The sequence below is a fragment of the Prionailurus viverrinus genome, chromosome A2 (assembly GCF_022837055.1).
Source record: "Prionailurus viverrinus isolate Anna chromosome A2, UM_Priviv_1.0, whole genome shotgun sequence".
In the NCBI taxonomy this organism is placed as follows: Eukaryota; Metazoa; Chordata; class Mammalia; order Carnivora; family Felidae; genus Prionailurus; species Prionailurus viverrinus.
This window is the reverse complement of record NC_062562.1, coordinates 2684821-2706809: the sequence shown is the minus strand read 5'-3', so window position 1 is coordinate 2706809 and position 21989 is coordinate 2684821. Positions and strand designations below refer to the sequence as shown.

Below are 21989 nucleotides of genomic sequence, written 5' to 3'. Positions count from 1 at the left end.
ACCCTGGTCTCTCCTGACCCTCTGAACTGCTCGGCCAAGGAGCCCCCCATCCGGCCCCAGCTGGACCCGGGAAAGCCATCTCCACTCAGGCAAAAAGCCACTTCAAGCTAAAACCCAGTTCCACAGGCAGCTCGTCCCCACGCACTGGCATCTGGCAGGGTGTCTCTCGTTCAACCCCCAACGGCCCTGACGGTAGGTGAGGACCCAGGCACACCAAGGGGGCATCTCGGGCCGAGTCACGAGTCACGGGGGACAGCTGGAGGCAGAGCAAGGGCGGGTCCGGGGCCCTGAATCCCCGCCTCCGTCTCCTCCCACCCCCGTGCTCTGCCCAGAACCCACCCCGCCCCAGGGCGCAACCCTGGGAGGACGGCCCACACCGCCTGCCCAGGCCCAGACTGCAGAGCGCGGCCCACCCAGCTGGGGACAGACCACTGACTGCTCCGGCCCTTGCCAGCCCCGCCAGGGACACCCCACCCAGTCTCCCAACTCCTCGGGCGGAACCCCAAGCCGGCCGTATTCCTGGCTCCCCTCTCACTCTCCCTGCAGACCCACGGCCCCCAGGGTCAGAGGCGAACCCCAGAGCCCACATCTGAGAAATCTTCATCTGCCCAACACGGCCCAGCCTCCGGCCACCGGCCACCTCTCACGGGACGGGTACTCAGTCACGAGCGTTTGTTCGGTCACAGCGCACGCGTGACGGGGGTGCAGGGCCTAGAGGACCCCTTGCTGGTGATACCCATGTACCCTGGGGGCCCACCGGCAGGGAGCCCCTTGGGGCAGCCAGGTGCTCTGTTTCCCCGCTGGCTTCAGCCTTGCTTTCTTCCCGTTATGGGCCAAACCGGCTCCCGCGTTCCCTCTGTGAGGTCCTAGCCCTGGCTGGCCCCGGAACGTCAGAACGCGGCCTTTCTTGGACCCGTCACTGCAGATGGCGCGAGATGAGGTGCGTCGGGGGGGCCCTGATCCCACAACACCAGTCTCCTCCAAGAGGGGAAGCGTGGACAGAGACGCGCCCACAGAGACAGAGACGGGGAGAAGGGCAGGAGGACCAGAAGGCGGCGGCCACCGGCCACGGGGCGGGGCCCGGAACAGACTCTCCCTCACAGCCTCAGAAGGAGCCGGCTCTGCCCACACCTCGAACTTGGACTTCTGGCTTCCGGGGTGCTTCGTCCCGGCAGCGTCGGCGGGCTCACGTGCTCCGTGCACAACGCGCCATCCGGCTCGGCGTGTTCTCCGAACTTGAATTAAACGGGACGCAGTGTGTGACACCCGAGCGACGTCGGAGAGTTGCTCCTGGGGCCAGGAGCGGTGGCCTTCCCTCCTGCCACCTGCACGGCCGAGGGGGTGTCCTCGCTCCCGTCCCGTCCTATCGGGCAGCCTGACCTCTGCCGGCCCCTCTCCCTCCATCTGTACTTGGGGAGCACCCGGAAACCCTGCGGGGACCCTGAAGGGGCCGCGAGAGCCTGCGTGGCATTTGGAGGAAACCGTGTCGTCGCATCGGGGAGCTCTCCGGACGCACGTCGCTGCGGTCACGTGGAGGGTTCTTCTGGTTTTTTAAGCAGTCTCTGACTTTTCGGTAAAGGTCTCGTATTTGCCGCTAGGTCTCCTCCAAGGAGCCAACGCGAGGTGGCTGCTGTCATCCCAAGCAGCGTCTTCTGGAGAATCACCTCTCTCCGGCTCACCCAAAGCCTGGCCAGCCCTACGGCTCAGCCGCCGACCTGCTTCCGTGCAGGTGACCGTGCCCACGCCGACAGCGGCGAAATTGTCCTCCTCTCTAGTCGGGACGCCTGTCCTCGCCCCGCCCTTCTGGGCCGTCTAAACCCCCCCCCCTCCTGCCTGGACCGTGAACCTCGAAAGCTGTGCCAGGATGTGTGAGATGCTCCAGCATGGCCTCACCGGACAAACTCCAGTCACACAGGTGCTCTCCAACCGGAGCCCTGACCACCAGCTTGTGTGCGCGCGGGGGGGGGGGGGGGGGGGGCTGCCGTGGCCCGTCTGCCGAGCAACCCCTCGTCCAGGCCCCAGGCTGCGCCCCGGGGCAGCCCCCTTGGATGTCACGTCATCTCTGACACGAGCCATGCGGCATCCCGGCGAGCGTACGAGACGGGCCGAACGGCCAGCCACCAGGAGGGACACCACCTGTCCGAGGTGTGCCCCCCCCCCCACCCAGGGGGGTCCGCCATCCAGCCCGGCCCGGCCCTTCCTTCGTACCCGGGGAGCACCTGCGATGGGCGCACAGGTGGGCAGCGAAAGCCGTCAGCAGGTGAACGAAAACGGCCACAAAGCAGCAGCACTGACCACAGCGGGGTGGGGGACCTTTAAAGCGCTCACATGTCACCACTCCACGCCGAAAGGGCCTCAGACGGTGTACGGGGCACGTTTCCGGGACCCCTCCCCAGCACAGCCCCGGGTGCACCCTCACGTCGGAAGCCAGCCGGCCGGGCGAGGGTCCGAACCTGCTGCGCACACGCACGCGTGTCTGGCCTCTGGCCAAACAGCAAGCTGCCCTCTGACTTGAGGGACAGAGAACACGTCCGTCACGGGCCGAGTGCCTGTGTCCCCCCGGCTGGTGCCCAGGGATGGCATCCGGAGGTGCCGGGGTGATGAGGTCGGGCCCTCGCGAATCGAACCGAGGCTGGAGAGCCCCCCTGAGTGTATGTTTCTGTGAGACCCCCCCGCCCCCCCCCCCCCCCACTGCCGACTGGGCAACTGAACCGGACCCTCCAGAGCAGGGACTCTGCAGGCCCAGCGGATGCTGGCTTTTCCACCAGCCGAGGCTCAGGAAGGAGACCCTCGGCCACAACTGACCTTCTGCGGCCTCGGCCTCCCTGCCCTGCGGTGGCGTCGGCTGGGGCTCCTCCTCTTCCTCCTCGGGGTCGGCCTCCTGTGAGGTCTCCTCCTTCAAGCCGCCAGCCTCCTCCAGGAGGGCGGCCCCGGCGGCCCCCTCCCCTGGGGACTTGGGGTCTTCCGGCTTGGGCTTCTTGGGCTGGCTCCGTTTCCGGTGGGACCTGGGGAGGGACAGTCATCAGCCAGAAGGCCAAGTGACAGGGAGGAGCCCCGTCTGAGCCGCCCCACCACCCAGCTGGCAGAATGGAGCCCCGGACGGCATCCCAGGGGCCGTCACGGGGCCAGCAGAGCTGGCTCAGGGGCAGGTGGGGGGACAGGCCCGGGGGGCCTTGTGGGGCAGAGCAGGTGCTGATGACCGGGAAGGGGGTGTGGTGGGGGGCCGGGGCAGGGGAGGTGGAGGGGGACAGGCCTGGGGACCACGTGGGGCGGAGCGGGTGCTGATGACCGGGAGGGGGGATGGCGGGGGCTGGGGCAGAGCCGCTGTGAGGGGGGGCGGAGGCAGGGTGGCGGGTGGAGATGCCTGCACACAGGGACAGGTGCACTTACGGCGGCCCCGGCCTCCTGGTCTGCTCTTTCTTCCTTTCTAGACTGGCCTTTCTGTCCTCCTCAGTCTTTCTCCAGTGTCTGTTTTCTTTCAGACTAATTTGTCTAGAATGTAAACGTCAGGGAGTTTTTCTCTAGCACCTGTGCTGACTCCCCGGACGCCTCATCTAAGGGCCTGGCTTCGGGCACCAGCCGTCCCCGTCCCCCTGCTCTGTGTCCCTCACTCGAAGGAGCTGCAGAGGCCCCTGCTCGCCTGTCCCCAGCCGGCCTCCGGGGCAGGGCCCAGCCTCGCTCGGGGACGCAGCTCTCTGGGGGCGGCCCTCGGCCCCGAGTGAGAAGTCGCCTGAGGCTTAGCTCCGGCTTCTCGGTGCAAACCAGACAGAATCGGTTATAAAGGAAAAAAAGACCGTGACCAGGGTGGGTGGGCCACCACGTCAGAGGCCAGGGCCTCCCTGTCCGGCTCTGGGGACTTTGCAAGGAGGGGAGAGAAGTGGCTTTTAGGCTGACACCAAGGCGTGTGACGGGCCCAGGAGCAGAGGCAGAGGCTGGGGCGTGGAGAAGCCCGCGCTGGGCGGGCCACCGGCGTCCTGCAGGGGTTGAGGGGACGGCCCTACGGGGTCTCAGACTCAAGGCCTCATCGCCTCCGAGCCTTTCTTCCCTCTCAGTGTCAGCAATGCCGACGGGAGGCTATGGCTGCGGCTTCCCGTCCCCCAGGGGCTCTTGGTCTGGCCCCAGTGAGGTTGGTTTGGACACGGGGTCCTATGGGGGGGGGAATCCCTGTAGCGGTCACACCTCCAAGGATCAAAAGGTCACCCAGCAAAGCAGGGCTACCTAACCGGGGCCGGGAGGGGGCCTGGGGAAGCCTTGAGGGCTCCCGATGCCAGGACCCCCACCTCCCACCCAGGGGGTGCCCACCACCGCCCCGCTGTCCCAGGACACGGGCTCCTGACAGCTGCCTCGCCACCTCGCCCCGCGCCTGCGGCCGGCGGGGGGGGGCCTCTCCTGACTGTCCCCTAATGCTGACTGCCCTGGTCCTTCCCACTGCTCGGCTGCCTCGCTCGAGAGCCCCAGGCGATGCCAGGCTGACAGGCCCCGGGTGATGTTCGCACATGAGCCACTCCGATGACCAAAGGCGGGGAGCGGGGAGCATTCCGGGGGAGGGAGCGTCATGGGCGGAGGCATGGCATCACACACATCATGGCGTGCACGGGGCGCTGCGGGGGGTGCGGGGTGGGGTGGGCGGGAGGACACGCGGGCAAGGAGCCAGGCAGGAGGGGGCGCGGGAGCCAGGGGGCGGGGGGGGGGGGGGATGCACTCTACCACCACAGAGCCCCTGGGGCCTCCGGGCGGAGCGACTCTGGGAGAGGCGGGCCCAAGCCCCAGGACAGCAGCACGGCCCAGCTGGCTCTTGTCACCAGCTGCCACCGGAGGAGGGGCTTCTCTCCAGGCCTGAGGACGCCGCAGGGCAGGGGGCCCACAGGCGAAGCCCCACGCTGGCCCCGGGTGGCACCGCTGTCAACTCACCTGGCCTCGGTTTCCTGCAGCTGCCCGGCTCCTTGGCTCCTCTCCTGCCCACCCCCCACCCGACCCCGGAACCAGAGGCCACTCCCAGGGCGGGCTGGGGGGTGGTCCTGTCTGTGCCAGGGAGCCTAGACCTTCCTGGGCCCCCAGAGCATCCTGGACTCAGAGCCCTGGGCGCCCCCAGCCCCCCAAGCACCACCGGGCCTTGGCTAGTGTGGAGACCCCCGGGACGGGTGGCACCAGGCGGACGGGCAGAGGCAGAAGGCCGCCACCCTCTGCGGCGGACTAGGAAAAGCGAGCTGAAGGTCAGCGCGCAAAGACAGCCCTGCTTTGTGAAAACGTCAGCTGGGAGAACTGGTGGCAGCCGGGCGGAGCCACCGGGCACTTCCGAGTCACGCAGTGCGGCCGTCGCAGCGCCCCCCGGGCCGGATCCCCAGATGGGCCGCCTTCCCTGCTTGTGGCGGTTTCTCCCCTACCGCCGCCTGCACGGCCACGCTGCCTGCCAGCAGTCACGCGGGGTGTGGCCATCCTGCCGCCACGTGCCACGTGGCGGAAAGCCTTCCTTCCGTCTTTCTGACTCTGTAGACAGCGTCCATCCACGAGCGACGCAGCTGCCTGCCGTGTGTTCCTTGCTCGCCCCTCCTAGAGTCGGTCATCGGCCCGTCTCAGATGCTTGGCTCTCCAGGCGACCCCCAAGCTCCTGGTGCGGCCTCTGACGCAGGGTGTCCCACGCTCCTCGGTGACACCTGGGGGCCTGTCCCCTTGAGACTGCCTTGGACTTGCCTGGGTGGGATCCGGGTCCCTCGATCTGACGAACTTCTTGGTTGATGCCCTTGTTTAGTTGGAGTATATCCTCCAGGAGCTTCCTCAGTAAGGAAGGGAAATTGAGGCTTTAGAGATCTAGAAAGATCTTTATCCCCTTGCACACTGAGTTGGTAATTTTGCTAGGTTTTGTTTTGTCTTTTGAGAGAAAGCGCGAGTGGGGGAGGGGCAGGGAGAGAATCCCAAGCAGGCTCCTCACTGGCAGCGCGGCGCCCGACGTGGGGCTTGAAATCACGAACTGCGACATCATGACCTGAGCCGGTATCAAGAGTCGCACACTCGACCCACTGAGCCACCCGGGCGCCCCGGCTGGGTTCGTTTCCCTTCCGACTTCTGAAGGCCTTGTTCCTTCGTGTGTTGGCTCGTAGCATCACGGGTGCAAAGTCCAATGTCTTTAGGGTCTCTGGTTCTTTACGTGGGCCTGGCTGCTCCTTCCAGAAGCTTCTGGGATCTTCTCTTTAACCCAGAGCTGTGAAGCTGCATAGTGACGTGTGCACAGCGTGGGTCATTCTCGTCCTCTGTGCCCGACTTGGAACTCTGAGAACGCAGCGCTTGGGCGCCAGGCAATGTTCTTTTCTCTCTGCCCAAAGCTCCTGGCAGAGGCCGGAGCTGCTCAGGGAGCCTCTGCTGTCCGATGCCCCCTGTCCTCTGCTCAGCCCCTCGGCTCTGGGAGACTCCTCAAGCCGACTCCCGGCTCACCTCTCCGTCGGCCCGCCTGGAGCCAGGTCTGCCCGAGCTGCGGGCTCCTCCTTGCCTGCAGTCGTGCCCGGGAGGGTCAGGTGGCTGGCGGCTCACCGCTCTTGTCTCTCGCTGGAGAAGCCGACTCGCACGCCGCCTTCTGCCGAATCTCAACCCGAGCCCCGCGACGCCTCGCACTCGGCCTCCAGCCCACCGGAGCCCCCGGCGTGTCTCCCCGGCCTTTCCGGAGAGCGCCACGAAGGCGGGCCCGCTTGCCCGCCCTTTCCTTCCTGCCAAAGTCTGTGGGCACTGCTCAGCAGCCGCCCTCCCTCTGCCGTTCTCGGTCACTCCTCTGGGCTCCCGGCGGTGGTTTCAGGAGAGGGTGGAGGAGAACACGAATTTACCGGCCAGGCCTGACTGAGCGTCCCTGACGTGGGTTCCTACGAACTAATTACTGGGACCGAGTTCAAACACCCACACTAATACTTTCAACGCGGAAGCAGGTTCTTGGGATCGCTGATGGCAGGAGAGGCGGGGGTGGGGTCTCCTTCTGGACCCCGGCCCGTGCAGCAGGCCGGGGGAAGGGCTCCTGGTCCGGTCAACAGACACAGAGGGGCCCAGAGCACCCAAGGCGCCAGCTCTCACAGGACCGGCTGCCGCCCGGGGTCTCTACCTCCACAGAGGACCCTCAGGCCACGGCGAGGCCCCCGGGGCCAGCACGGCCGCTGCGTCCGGGCACAGAGCTGAAGGTCCTTCTCCCCACCGCCTGGCCCCAAGACACTCTCCTCCCTTCCCTCCAGCACTCCACGCCCCAGAGACAGGCAGGCCCGCGGCACCTAAAGGACCTCACCTTCACGAAACTAACCGCGCTGTGGGGAAGGTGCGTATCACACGCCTCCTGGAACACATGGTTGGTGCAGAGCGCTTCCGGAAGCGCTCGTCAGAAGTGACAAGGGGCCGAGAGGAAAAGGCAGCGTGTGCACCCGCAGGGGGACCGCTCGCGCGGAACGGGAGGAGGAAGAACACGGAGACGCCGGCCCGGGCTCAGCGCCAGGCTCCACGGGGGCCTGAGGCGCCCAGGCAAGGGTCCTCCCGGTGCTCAGGGACCGGGGGAGGGGGCCTTCCAGCAAGGGGCAGGGAGGTCACGGTTCGTGGCGTGTGTCACCGGGCGGGGTGAACTCACACGACCAGAGTTTGGTGTGGAAGATTAACCCACAGGAGGGCGACAAGAGAGGCCCACATCACTCTCCCGGAGAGGCCAACACCTGGCTTCTGCCTGGAGACGACATCTGGGGTGCGGTGTGGGGGTGCTACCCGGAAGGCCGAAGCCCTAGGGGGCGGCGGCCCGGCTGAGCCGGTCTGAGCAAGGACCACGGACAAGCTGCAGGTGCCAGAGAAGGCGGAGAGGCCGCGTGGGCACTCGCGGGATGGAGGGGGCAGCGGGCAGGAGAGGGGCCCCCCCGCACCACACCCTTGGGCAGGGGCCCCAGATGGTGTCTGGGGGCACCTGTGGTTGTCACAACCGGGGGTGCTGCTGGGTCGGGGGTGCTCCTTAACCTCAGGATGTGTCCTCCCCAGAGACTGACCTGGCCCCCAGAGTCCCCAGTGTTAAGGGGAGGGGCTCCGCTGTGGGGACAGGGCTGGCATCGCTCCTGGCTTGGGCCGGAGGGTGTTCAGGGGGTGCCATCCCAGCTGGGGCTCAGGGGGGCCGGCACAGCGGGTCGGGGCAGGGCACCAGTGGCCGGGAGAGAGTCACACGGGACTCTAAGTGTCACTGAACTCGGGCCGAGCACAGCGACATCCAGCTTGGCCTTGGGTCCCCAGTCAGCCTTTCTGGAGAACGGCCCCCTCAACCAGTGACTTTGAAGAAAGAGAAAGGAATCAGCTGTGTTTTCCATGTTTAAAGGCTTTAAAGACAACTATACCCTTGGGATCACGACTGATCTGTTACTCAGTCTCCCTGCAGGAGTAAAACAGCTCCCCGGGTCCGGTCGGCAGCGAGGAAGGGAGAGGCGCAAGGCAGGAACACTCCAGAAAGGAACAGTGTGGGCACGACACGACACGGGGGCCGACACGGGGGCCAGGAGGGTGAGGCGGCGGCCGAGGCAGCGGGGCTGCAGGGCACTTCCTCTGGCACGGAAGGTTCTGGGCTGGCAGCCCGTGGTCCCTCGTCCCGGGCAGGCTCTTCCGACAGCCTCTGATGCCACTCCGTTCCTGGCCGCGCTGCCTCTTTGCCGGCAATCCGTTCTGTTGACCAATTAGCCGGAGCCACAATCAATCAGCCATTATGCAAATGCACGTCTGGCCTGGGGGGCGGCCTCAGCAAGAAGCTGCTCTTGGCAAAGAACGCGGAGAGTGGGGAGAGGCTGACGGCCGGCCGGAAATCAAAAGGACGGACAACAAAAGAAATCGGAAAAGGGAGACTCACCTTCACAAGGGCTGTCAGGAGCTGCCGGAACATTCTCAGAGAGAGGGGCCCCGGGGTGGGGGAGACACGCAGGGAGGCTGAGTCTGCCCAAGATTCGCGGTTTCACAGACGGACACGTGGAAACAAGGACAGCCCGGTCGGGGGCAGGTTGTGGACCGGCACGGCCACCCGGCCAGGATGGTTTTCCCCAGAAATAGTTCCCAGGACGTCCCCACAGGGTGTGGGAGTGCCAGCGATGGGGCTCCCCCAAGGAAGGATGTGGCCCAGCCTCCCGAGCCCTCAGCGGCCAGGCCCCAGGGAGACACAGTCCGCTGCCAGCCAGGTCAAGATCAAGCCAGAAGGGACCAAGTGGCTGCACTGGAAAAGCCTTGCTCGAGGCACAGATCCGCCAGCCCCCTAGTTTGGTGCCGCTGAGGGTGAAGCAAGTTCAGAGCACGGTGATATGATACTTTGTGGCAGGTGAAAATGATACGAAATTCCAACCTCAGCGTCCGTCGATAAAGTTTTCCCCGGACACACCAGGCTCGCCTGTGTATCGAGTGTCTATCTTCTACAGCGGCTTTCGTGGAGTCGAGTGGCCCCGAGAGACCGGCTGGCCCTTCACCGCCAGGTCCCGGCTCACAGCCGGGGGCCCAGCAAGCATTTGCTGACTGGTCCACGGGCACCAAGAAGGAATCCGGCGGAAGGCTGTCTGTGAGCACTCAGACCCGGGGAGCCCGGGTGCTCCCACAGAAAGCAAACGGACCGACGTTCTGGGCACCAGGCCGCTGCCGGGCCCTGCGGCCGGCTGTCTCTGGTTCCTGGCACCACGCTGATTTCCACCTCAGCCCACACCTGCCCCCCGCGCCCCTACGGCCTCGGCGACACACCAGGAGGGCGCTGTCGTCTTGTCCTGTCCTCCCCCACCCGATGCCAGGCAACGGGCCGGGCAGCGACTACCCTGTCCTGGAAGGGTCCATGCGGTAGAGGGGGGCCCTCTGAGCCCAAAAGGGGTGCAAAGAACTCTGCAGTCACTGCTGTCATCGCGAATCCAAACAGCACGTTTTGGCAAGTGCCAAATGAGCACCCACAGACGCAAAAAGCCCAGCCACGCTAGCTGCCGAGAAGGGACCCGCGCAGCGCCCACGCGCAGAAACAGGGCTCTCGCGCCCAGGATTGTCAGGAGAGTGACCGCACGCGTCCTCCCAGAGAGGAAACTGTGCGGCCCAAGGGCCAAAGGGCTGGCCTCCCGGGAGCTGGAGAACGAGGGGTTGGAGGGAACCTGAGACCCTGACCACACTGACGCCACCTGCCCCAAGGCCCATCGCCTGTGTTTGGGGGAAGTGGAGGCCAGAGAAACACCTGGAGAAGAAACAGGAGGAGGGCAAGAGGGGGGTTGGAAGGAAAAGGAAAGGAGGGAGGAGGTGGGGGAGAAAGGGGGAGATGGGGAAGAGGGGGAGAAGAGGGGAGTGGGGAGGGGGGAGGAGGAGGGGAGAAGGGAGGGAGGAGGGGAGAAGGGAGGGAGGAGGGGAGGAGGTGGGGAGGAGGGAGGGGAGGAGGAGGGGAGGAGGGAGGGGAGGAGGAGGGGAGGACAGAGGAGGGGAGGGGAGGAAGGGAGGAGGGCAGAAGGGAGGGAGGAGGGGAGGAGGGGAGGAGGGAGGGAGGAGGGGAGAAGGGAGGGAGGAGGGGAGAAGGGAGGTCAGGGACAGCCTGCGGCCAGCAGCCCGGTAAAGAGTGAGAGTGGGAGTCACTTACGGTCATCACCCGAGCCAGGCAGGTGCAGCGGCTCGGGCCGCCGGGTGACTCACCTGCGCAGGAGCTTGGCCTTGAGTGAGGCCCGGGAGGCGCTCCAGGTGCTCAGCTCGGGGCTGCTCAGCGCTGTGGGCCGGGTGTGGTCCAGCACCGTGAGGTCCTTGCCTTGCTTCCACAGCTCGTACCGCTCTGGCTGCAGGATGCGCACGAAGACGTCCATGGAGATCTTGACCATGTCCTTCCGGCACGTGCACTGTTGGGGGGCGGGGAGGGGAGACCCGCTGAGCCCGTGGCCAGCGAGCTGAACAAAGGCGGGTGACAACGGCCTGGGCCCTCTCCTCTCTAGAACTGCTACCTTCAGACACGAGATGGTACCTTTCTGTCCCGGGCGGAAGCCGTGCCCTCCAGTGCGAGCCCCTGGCCCGCCCCCGTGGGGTCACAGCCACCGCCCAGCACACGGTCCAGGGACAGGACAGCAGACCCTTTGTGGGGACCTCGGGGTCAGGAGGCGTAGAGACGCAGCTAAGGAGCCCGAGGCCACGGGGGCTTTCCGGCCGCCCAGGTGTCGGCTTTAAGCAAAATCTCCCTCCTGTCGGACACACGAGCCCCCAAGTGGGTAAAAATGCACAAGAAATGCTTCCTAACAGCAGCAACTCCAAAGGTTAGGAAGGAAGAGGGAAGAGCTGTCAGCCCCAAAAGGCCGAGAGCGAAAAAGGAAACACGAGTGGTTCCGAGCAGGTACAGGGTGCCCAAGGACGCACACAGGCCGGTCCCGATCCCTGCCTCGTGGGTTTGGGGAGAGGAAGCCAGGACCCGGAGGCTCAGCAGCCGGCCCCGGGGTGGCGAGAACTCGGACACAGAGCACCGGCTGAGAAAGGGGGCTGGCACGGTGTGCCGGGTGGCCTGGAGGAACGCTGCCTGGGCCGGAGGGCCCTTTGTGTCTGGGAGCTTCGAGCGCTGGGGCAAACGAGTGTGGCAAAGACAGGCTGAAATGGTGTCCCTTTTGCCCCCTCCTCTGCTGTCTAGACCCGTCCCTCTTGGGCCCTGAACGACTCCCACAGGCCACATGTTCCTGGAGCCTCTCCTCCAGGTCACAGCATAAGCCCCGGGGCTGCGCACTGTGCGGGAGGCACGCAGGTGTCCCGGGGACACTTAACACCTCGGGGAGTCATTGGCCAGAAAAGCCAGCCGAAGATTCTGGAAGCTGGGCTCTGCCCAGTGAGCCAATGACCCTCCTCAGTCAGCAGAGGAGGAACCCAGGCAGCCCTGGTCTCCTACTTACCTGCGGGATGAGACCGAGACGGGGCTGGAAAATCATCCTACTGCCACAAGGGAGAGAAACGGAGGGGACACTGGTCTAGGGCAGAGCTGGCAGAGGGCCAGGCAGCGAGCATCTTCAGCTTTGTGGACTGCCCCGTCTCCGCCACAACCTCTCAACTCTGCTGCTGGAGCTCAGGAGCGTCACAGACGAGCACGTAAGTGAACAGAGGTGGCTTCACACCAATAAAACTTGATTTAGGAAAACAGGCGAAGGGCCGGGTGTGGCACAGGCCCTGGTGTGCGGCCCGCTGGTCTAGACTCTGAAGATGAACCAGCCCCCGCAGCAGGCAGCCTAGGGCATCTCGGGGAGTGGGGGGGGACGTGACCCTGGGGTGCTGCACTTGCAGCCACCCTTCGGGGACATACGTGCCCAGGGACACCTGCACATCCACCGCAGCCCCTGTGGCTCAGACTCTGAACTCCTGCCCCTTTCTGCCCCCCTGTCAAATGAACGGGCTTAGGAGAAGCCCGTTTCTGAAACTGTGGCTTAAAACCTATTCCCGTTTTTTTTTTCAACGTTTTCTATTTATTTTTGGGACAGAGAGAGACAGAGCATGAACGGGGGAGGGGCAGAGAGAGAGGGAGACACAGAATCGGAAACAGGCTCCAGGCTCTGAGCCATCAGCCCAGAGCCTGACGTGGGGCTCGAACTCACGGACCGCGAGATCGTGACCTGGCTGAAGTCGGATGCTCAACCGACTGCGCCACCCAGGCGCCCCTCTATTTCCATTTTAAACACACGTCTCGCCCTCCCTTTACAACCGTGTCGCCGTCACCGCCGCTTTCTCAACGGAAACGACGGCGAGAAGGAAGAGAGCTAACTGCCTCCCCCTCCAAGGGTCCTCGATCTGCCCCGGAAGCAGGGAACGTGGAGGACCCCCGATCTGAGGTGGGCGCCGTGGGGCTGCAGAAGGGGCTCCGGGAAACTTCCAGAGGAATCTCCTGCGGACCCAGGCCCCACCCCCCACTCCTCCCGGGGCTGGAACCAGGAGCTCGGACTCGGGGACAGCGATAACCTCGCCACGGTGAGCAGGAGGGACCATTTGTGGACAAGCGATTCCCAGCAAACGCAATTCATTTAATGAAAAATTGTGCAGGAGAGAAGGGCTGGCGGTATAATTTGGCTTCGCAGTGGCGGGAGCACAGATGGTGCCCGTGTTTCAGATTCCTGGCCCGGCCGCAGCCTCCCCAGAGTCACCATCAACAGCAGCTTAAGGGATTTGTATCGAGTGGCTTTGCAATCGCTTCTCCTTAAGTAATTAGAAAAGGCACCTGTGTGCAGCACGGAGGGGGACACGTGGATGTGCTCCACGGAGCACTGCCTGGCGGCCTGGAGTCCGGCCCGCTTCTGGCCACGGTGGGGCTGGTCACCGGCGGGGGCGGAGAGCGGAGCAGACGGGCATCCGGGGAGCAAGCAGCGGGACCCAGGGAGGGGGTGACAGCCGCTGGGATTCAGGACACGGCCACGTCACCTCCACGGCGGAACAGCCGGGCTCGGGAGCAGGTGCCACGGACCCACGGGCTCCCGTCGGCCCACCACACGGGGAGACAAGGCTGCTAAGGCCAACGAAGGGACCTCAGCTCTTCCTCACAAGCGACTTCCTGGGGCTGAACGTGCCAGCCCCCCAACGGCCCCCGTGGGACCATCATACACCGCTGTTTCGTTGTGGCCAGCGGGGAGCACGCGCAGAGGCTCGGCGTTGCCGGGGTGACCCGGGAGGGGGCTGGGGCAGGAGCTTCGGGCAGCCTCTGAGCAGGGCCCGGGGCGGGAGGCCCGGAGCAAACGGCCCTATTCGTTTTCGTTCTCCCCCTCCGGCCCCCATCCCTCCCCCAAACCCTCTGGGACACGCGTTTTCAAGGATCTGCTGGAGTCACTCAAGCAGACGGTCTCTGCTGCTCTCGCATCAGCTCCCCAAGTTAGCGGCCCCCCGTCGGCGCCGGCGACAGAGAGAGCGTGTTTGCTGTCACACGGCTGTCACGGGCTGGCCGTGTCGTTAGTTTCCGATGAGAAATGGGGCGCCGATGCGGGGGAGGAGGTCTGAGGGGCCCCCTCCGGGTCCAAGCCCCCCGCCCCAGGGCCTCCCGTGCCACGGTCAGGGCCCACAGCCCTCAGCCCCCAGAACCGGGCGTGGAGGGGCTCTGCGCGGAGCGGGGCTCAGTCACTAGCACGCTGAGTGGCACCTGTCCTGCCCTAATCAGCCAAGGCAGGGTGGCTGGGGATTGCATCAGTGCCAGGCGGGGCCATCTGGGATCCGAGGAGGAAGCGAAGGCAAGAGGCGGGAATTGGGGTGGGGGAGGCGGGGAGAGGCTCACTGTGGCACGGGGTCCCCCCCGCTGCCAGCCTCCACCAACGGTCTGTTCCCAGACAGCTGCCTGACCTGCAGGTCCCCACCCTGGACCTGCCTGCCTTGGGGTCGGCCTCCCGTCCACGCGCAGGCTGCCGCGCCTCGCCCCGATCCTGGGCTCCCTGCCCCGCGCTGGGCCCGGCACCCGTGGCTTCGGCCTGTGCCCTCATACCCTCCATCGGCCCGCGGGCAGCCAAGAGGCACAGTGTGGGCTGGGGCAGGGTGGACACCGCCCATACCCGCGGGCGGAACCTGGTTCCCTGACGACGCCTCACATCGAGAGGGGCCCGACAGCCTGCCTCCCAGAGCCGGGTTGTAGCTAATTCACGCGGTACATGCGGTGGCCCTCCCGCAACGCAGGCAAAACGCGTGCTGCGAAACGACAGCAGAGGAGAGACAGTACCCCCCCCCCCCCCCCGCGAAACCAGAACCCCTCCGAGGACAGGCCTGCCCAGCCTGCCCCGACCAAAGCCAGGCTGGTGGGGACAGCAGCCGCCAGCCCCGCCCCCTACCCCGAGGGATCTCACCCAAGGAAGTGAGAAATCCAGACAGAGCCGGGCTCGACTCCAGAACCGTAAGCAGGCTGGTCAACAGTCCTGGGCAACGAGATAGGTCCACCCGTCGGGCCAGGACACCATTTAAGTGGCAGAACCATCCTCAGGAGAGATCCGTCATCTCAAGAGTCACGCTACGCGCAATCCCAAGTACACGGAAGCCGCCATCACGACCAAAAATCTTCAGAACAAGCCAAGGACGTTCGTCAAACACCTACCGGGGCCCTTTCAACCGTGGGGCCCAAAGACCCGCCGACCAAGCTGCTTAGTTTCCTAAATCTCTTTATTGGGCAGGTGTGTCCCTTAAGTCGAGGGTGGGCAAACGCAGCCCCCCACCTGTGCGTGAATAAAGTTTTCCTGGCACGCGGCCGCGGCCACGGCTGTGCGGGCGCTCCGACGGCAGGGTGGGGCCGTCCCACACAGACCTTGTGGGGCCCTTTACAGAAAGCGTGCCGTCCCTTGATGTAGGGGGCAGGGCGACCTTTATAGGTAGCCTGAGGCCGAAGGACCCGCGGGGGAGCCACCACAGACTCCGTGCTACGGACAGAGTTGTGTCCCCCCCGCCCCCGCCCCAAGTTCCCGTGTTGAAGCCCCAACCCCTAACGCGACTGTAAGCAGAGACGGGGACGTCAGCAGGTAACTACAGTGAAACGGAGTCCCCTACTCCCCGCCCCGTCCTGTCGCCACCTCCTCCACGCGAGGGTCCGGCGAGAAAGCAGCCGTCCACAATCTGCCAGACGGCTCTCACCCGAGCCCAGCCCCGCTGGTCCCTGGTCTCAGACGTCCAGTCTCCCCAAGTGTGGGGAACCCGTTCCCACTGTTTATAACCTCCCCCCCGCCCCGCCCACGGTACTTCATTACAGCAGCTCGAGCTGACCAAGACGGACGTCCTCGTGAGGACTTACTGCGGTCCTGGTCTTCATACCGAGGAGAGCAGGCTGCACACCCCCTTCCATCTGCTTCCGGAATCCAGCTCTCGCCGGGTGCCAGGAAGCGCCCGGAGCCTGGTGCCCAGAGGCCTGGCCTCAGGCTCCGTCTTCTCTGGGCCCCCTGCCCTCCATATCTGCCGCCCGAGCTGGCCATTCACCGGGGAAACATACCCACCAGAGCCCGAAAGGGCCTCGGAGGGCCTGGCAGGACCCGCCCCGTGCTGTCCGGGGTCTCTGAGTCCCCTCCTAGTACAGAAAAACGGCAGAAAAGAGAGGCAGAGAGCTGTCGGGGCGGGTCTCTCTCCTCTCCTCTGGGGTGGTGGGCGTGCGGGTGGGGTTTTGTTCCCGAATCAGTCCCAAGGTGCCACACCTACCAGCAGAGACATCACACGAGGCCCAAGTCGCGGGAGTGGCTTCCCCAAGGGACTCCCGTCACCCCGGGGCTGGCGGCAAGCCGCCTGCAGCCTTCAGAACAGCTGACCCAGTGTGGACCTGTGCTTTACGGGCCTTTAACTTCCTAAGGCTTTAGGATGTTTAAAAAGAGAGGCACCAAGGTTCGAATCTGCAACGCAAGCCATCAGAAGAACCCAGAGCAAAAGGGTCTCGGACTCGCAGCTCAGAGAGAGCCCGTCTCCTGCGTGCGGACTGCTGTGCGTCTGAGCTACAGGGACGAAGGGGTCAGGTGTCGCCGCACGCTGGTACCTGCCCTCAGCAGCTCTGGCTACGATGGGGCGGGGATAAAAACGCGTGAGGAGACAGGTGCACAGAGGGCACAGCAGGGCCCCATCTACCCTCCCTGGTCGCTGGGAGCACTCACCTACTGTGCCCTCTCCTCGTCCGGCCCCTCCACATAAGCACCCTGGGGGAGGGCCAGGTCGCGATGCCTCTGCGCCCACCCGGGGACTGAGTCTCACGGACATCTCGCCAAGGTCCCCGAGAGCACCGGTGGGGGAGGGGAGAGGGTGGGGGGAGAGGAGAGAGAGAAGGCAGGAGGGCTGGGGGGAGCAGGAGCCCAGCCAGGGCCCCAGCTGGTCCCCAGACACAGTGCCCCCCGACATGGAGCCTTCTGTCCCATAAGCACAGGCCTCTGTCACCCCCAGGGGATGACTTCTGTCACAGAAGGCCGGGGATCTTGAGAGCAGCAGCCAGAGGCTCAACAAGAAGCACTCTTGTCACTTCCAGATGACAAATGACAAGAGTCACGACCGTGGAGTTTAGGGGCCCCGGGCCTAATCTGAGCACGGCGCCGGGAGCAGGGAGGCTGTCACCCCAGGCTGGAAGCCTGACACATCAAACAGCCTGACGTTCACGCGTAGGTCTCCCAGGATCTGCTGCGGGGTCCAAGGAAAATGAGAAAACAGGACAGGGAGGAGGTCTGCCGCCGCTTAGCAGAGCAGGGGCCACAAGCGGGGACGAACAGGCTTCTTCTCCCCAGAGCGTGACAAAATAGAAACTGGCATATCGTCAGGCTCAGCGCGGGTGGCCCTCGGGGCCCAGCAGCACTCGGCTCGGGCTGTGTGGGCCGGGGAGGACAAGGGACAGGCCCCTGGCACTCAGGGCACGCGGCGGCAGGGACTCCCAGAACCACCACCAACACGAGACCCTGATGATAACCGAGCTCTACAACCTTGACGCCGGGTCTCCCTCTCTGGGCCGTAAAGCGGAGTAAACTCAACCTTTTCACGGGAACGAACGTTAACGCCCGACACGACTTAGAGGATCTCATGACGTGGCCCTCCCGACGGCCTTCGCCAGAGCGCACAGAATGCTGCCCAGCCACGTGGGAGGGTGGGCTCAGGTCTGAGTCAGCAGGTGGCAGGCGGCCAGCGACCCGTGGCTCCTCTGGGACTGGGCGCCACACAGGCCCCTCCCCGCCCCTGCTCCCCATCACCGCCAAGGACACAGCCGGCTAGGGAGCGCGCTGGAGTCTGTACGGCCGGGTCCAGGGTCTCCTCTGCGAGCATTTTGCCAACTGTAGAGAAAGCGTCAGCCCGCAGGCCCAGAAGTACACCCCTACATCTTCCTCGGGAGGCTGGCGCCACGTCTGGGCCACAGAGACGGGGAGGGGGCAGAATGTCATTACAGCAAACCCTTCTTGGGGGAGGCCGGCCGCGCGCCGCAGGGGTGTCAGATGAGCTGACGCATGCAGGGCCCCCGGCCCGGGGCTGGCAGAGCAGTCGGCGCATTTCCGCTCCTGGAGCGAGACCCCCGCCTACTCCTCCCGCCCCTCCCCGCGCCGCTCATCTGGCAGGAGCCGGGCCGCCCAACTGTTTCTCTGCATCTGAGTCCCACCATCCGAGGACTCACCCTTTCCCAGCCACACCGATCCCGTGCAGAACGACTGAAAGCAAGCAAACCGCTGTGCTTTTGGGAATTGCAACAATAAACACACCAAAAGCGAGACCGTCCTCGGACGCTGTTTTTGCAAAAGGAGAGAGCTCTCTCCTGTGCTGACTCCACCAGTGGCCCCGCCACACGCCTCCGCAGCCTGTCCTCAGTGACCTTAAAGACACTGTGGCTCCTGGCCTGCGGGAGCCCCGGGGTCCGCACCCCCCTCCGCCTCTAAGCCTGGGCCACGCGTTGCCGGTCTCCGTGGGCCGGGCTCCAGACGCGACCTCCCAACGCTGCTTCCGAGGGCTCCACCGGGAGCAAACAGGCAAAACTCGTGGGCGGAGCTTGACCGCTCCCGACGGACACGGGGCCCTGAATGCCTGCAATCGGAAGGGCCGGGGACCTGCCGTGTCCAGGTTGTTTCCAGTCTTCTCCATACTTAGAAATCCCCATATACCGGAGTGTCTGGGGGGCTCCGTCGGTTAAGCGTCCGACTTCAGCTCAGGTCATGATCTCACGGCTCTTGAGTTTGAGCCCCGCGTCAGCCTCTGGGCTGACTCCGGAGCCTGGAGTCTGCTTAGGATTCTCTACCCCTCGCCTGCTCTGTCTCTGTCTCTCTCTCTCTCAAAAATAAGTAAACGCTAAAAAACCCCAGAATCGGCCCCTTAAAAAAAGAAAGAATCCCCCACGTACTAAACTAACGGGATGACAGCGTGAGTGACCGTGAAGTTCACTTCCCTCAGCTGACTGTGCTAACGGAAACCACCTCCGTGTTTCTGGAGGACGGGATGTGATCCCACTCTTCTCGTCCGGCTCTCCCTACCCCACGTGTGCGCAAGTCCACGTCCTTTAAGAGGCGGATTCTGACTGATTTTTAACGTGTCTTTATTTTTGAGACACAGAGAGACACAGAACGAGCAGGGGAGGGGCAGAGAGAGAGGGAGACACAGAATCGGAAGCAGGCTCCGGGCTCCGAGCTGTCAGCACAGAGCCCGACGCGGGGCTCGAACCCACGGACCGCGAGATCACGACCTGAGCCGAAGTTGGACGCCCGACCGACGGAGCCACCCAGGCGGCCCCGATGCAGATTCTGATTTAAACCAACTGCTCAGCACGCCCCTCCTGGCCCTCCCACCACAGAACGTCTCGGCTTGTCCCCAGGTAGCAGGGAGGTCATGGAAGTAAAGAGGGTCACCTGCGGGGATGGACGCCCGACAACACGTGAGACCAAAGTCACCACCACACTAACGCGGGAACGTCCGTTTCGCAGAGGAGGGGAAATGGGGACTGAGGCTGCCACGGCCAGGGCACGAGGCCAGCAGGCGCCCAGGTCCCCTGAGGACCTCCCCGCTGAGCGGGAAGACCATGCTGGCGGAAGTCGGGCGGGGGAGGGCCTGGGGGGGGGGGCACTTGGCGAAGGCTCGCAGGGCTGCACACGCTCCATTCGGACCCGAGGGTCCCGCCCCAGGCCGACAGGGCTGGTAGCCTCAGGGGAGGGCCTGCGTTATGACCCCAGCTCCTCTGGCCCCCCAGCTGCCCCATTCGCTCCCAGCATCCCTGGCCCGCCTCACGCTCTGATCTGTGCTGGGCCCCCCGTGGCACGGCCGTGGCCACAGAAAAGGTGGACACGTCACGGCAGGGCCGCCAGCCATCAGAAGAACGCCGGGCGCCCTTGTTGGGGGCTCCAGCGGTGGGCGGTCTGGGCCGGGGCTGCCCCAGGACACCCGGGCGGCCCTGGAAATGACCGGAGTGCGCGAGACAGTAACGAGGCCAGGCTGCCTCAGGGCCTGACGAGTCCCGTTTGCCGCATTTCCCCCAATTTAAATAGCACTGAGCTTTAATCGGAGGCCACCTCTTCTGAAAAATCGAACAGACATTAGAGTCCGCTCGTGTGAAAGAGCGAAACGGGACAGAGAGGACGCGCTGCCAGCCTAGAGGGGAAAATTATTAAACACGGTTCGATGAAATCATCGACCCAAACAGCACGCGTGCACGGGGACCCTCACACTTTCCCGCCACAGGAGCAGGAGCGGCACCAGCTCCCGGGCCTCCTGACGTCAGGAACTGGGGCGGAGCTTCGCCAGGGCCCGGCGGGCGGGTCAGCAGCCAACGGCCACAGACAGACCAGCGGCCCGCACGGTCCCTGGCGCGCACGAGGACGGGGCACCCTCAGAAGCGGCACACCCCAGGTGGTGAGGCCGGGCCAGCGAGGGCCGTCTTCCGGCCGACGGCGCCCCGCCCCTGCAGAGCCGGGTGCCCGAACCCGCACGCCGCCTCCGCCCTCTGCCCGGCCAGGCGAGGGCCAGGCACGCTCCTTCCAGAGCACTCGGGCTGCTAGGCACTTGGGACCACAAAGCGTTAAACGCCCACCGACGGGGGCAGAAACCCCGCCACGGAGCCCACATCTGCTCGCGATGGCTCACAGACGCCGCGGCCCCCTGTTTCTGATGTAATTACCAGCGCTGCAGCGAGAGACATAACAAACCAGTTCATTAGGAAACCCACTGGAAGCTCTCAGAAGCGCTTCATAAACAAAACAATTAGGTGCACGGCTCCCGGGGCTCCCCTCGGCCCTCGACCGGGGGCTGCTTCCTGCACGCCCCACGGCCAGCCGGGCCGGCAAGGTCGCTGGCCTTGGACGCAGCACAACGCGGCCCGGCGAGGCCGGGGCTTCAGTGGCACACCTCCTCCCCTTTCTCTGTAAAGGAAACCTCACCTGTCGCTGTCCTCTCTGGGGCCCACCTGGGTGACCTTGGCCCACCAGGACGGCCCGGAGAGTCTTCCTGTCTGTCTGCAGCCCGGGGCCTCCCGTCTCCCATTCCAGCCTGCTAATGCCAACGACCAACACGGTGATACTAACAGACTGGGCGCTCTGTGCCAGGCATGCTTCCCCAGAACGCTCCCACCACACTGACAAAGGCCACAGAGGACACCATATGCGGTCGAATCCGAAACGAGACGACCGAGAGGCCTGGGGGCCGTCCCGAGCTACCGCGCGACTCTAACACCCAGAACTTCTGCACCGGGAAGAGGAGAGAGTGACAGGAAGCCCCGGGGAAAGAGCGAGGGAAAAACGTATCTCACACAGCACTTTTCCGTGAGCCCCGCGCACCCGCCTGTCTGGGGCCATAAATCACAGGGGCAGCGAGGCGCAGAAGGGCAGGTGCCCGGCCCCCCCTCCAGCCCGGGCGGGTCGAGGCTGCCCGCCCCGGCCCTCTTCCTCACGCCCCCACCCTCACCCCGGCCCTGCCTCCTGCCACCTCCCCTCGGGCTCCTGGATAATCGCTGCAGCAGACCGCATGCTCCCCACACAGACGGCACCCGATCCACGCAAGGTGGGTCATGGCTGACGGTAACGCAGACAAAGGCATCCCCGGCCGGGGCTTCAGAAGAGGCCCCTCCCCCTGTACGCAGTGCATCTGGGGGGCCCGGGGGCCCTCTCCCCTCTTCCACACTCCACAGAAGCCGCTCCCCCGCTAGATGCTTCTGGGGGGAGCCGACAGTTCCCGGGGAAGCTGAGCTCTCGGCAGGCGGGTGGCCCAGACAGCTGGCGGAAACCCAGGCCCCCGGCCGTTCAAAACGGGTTCTAAATCTCTCTCGCTCTGTTTCATCTGAAGTCAACTTGTGCACCTGCCTCGTGGGGCGGTCTGCGATGCCGGCACCACCTCAGTGGGGGAGAGAGCCCCTTGCCAGGCCTCGCCCAGTGCCGCCCACCGCGGGGGCAGTCGGGGCCGCGCTCAGCTAATCCAACGTGGCGTGCGGCCCTGTGGGGCTAATTCGAGCTCAGGCCTAGAAGGGCTGGTGCGGGCGCGTTTATCTTCTCCGAGTGAAGCTGGTGCACCCCTCTGACGTCCCCCGACAGCAACCCCACTACAAAGCCTGCCCGTCTGAGCACGTGCCCAGGGAATTCCGCCCTTAGAAACGGAGCACAGGCCTCGGGAGG

The 21989-nt window shown here is 65.1% G+C and overlaps 1 protein-coding gene across 11 annotated transcripts in view; it reads right to left on the bottom strand.

Moving 5' to 3' along the window:
* KDM4B (lysine demethylase 4B) overlaps positions 1-21989 on the bottom strand; it is a 135000-nt gene that overhangs the window by 20987 nt on the left and 92024 nt on the right. For 9 of the 11 annotated variants that reach the window (XR_007145812.1, XM_047827693.1, XM_047827725.1 and 6 more), the window contains 3 exons: positions 10624-10820; positions 3391-3492; positions 2806-3005 (listed from right to left, as the gene is read on the bottom strand). Coding sequence is in view for 10 of the 11 variants with exons in the window: in XM_047827693.1 (XP_047683649.1) it covers positions 2806-3005; positions 3391-3492; positions 10624-10820 (499 nt within the window). In the remaining variant the exon portion in view is untranslated. The remainder of the gene's footprint in view (positions 1-2805; positions 3006-3390; positions 3493-10623; positions 10821-21989) is intronic. The other 2 variants (XM_047827754.1, XM_047827765.1) reach the window with 1 other exon arrangement.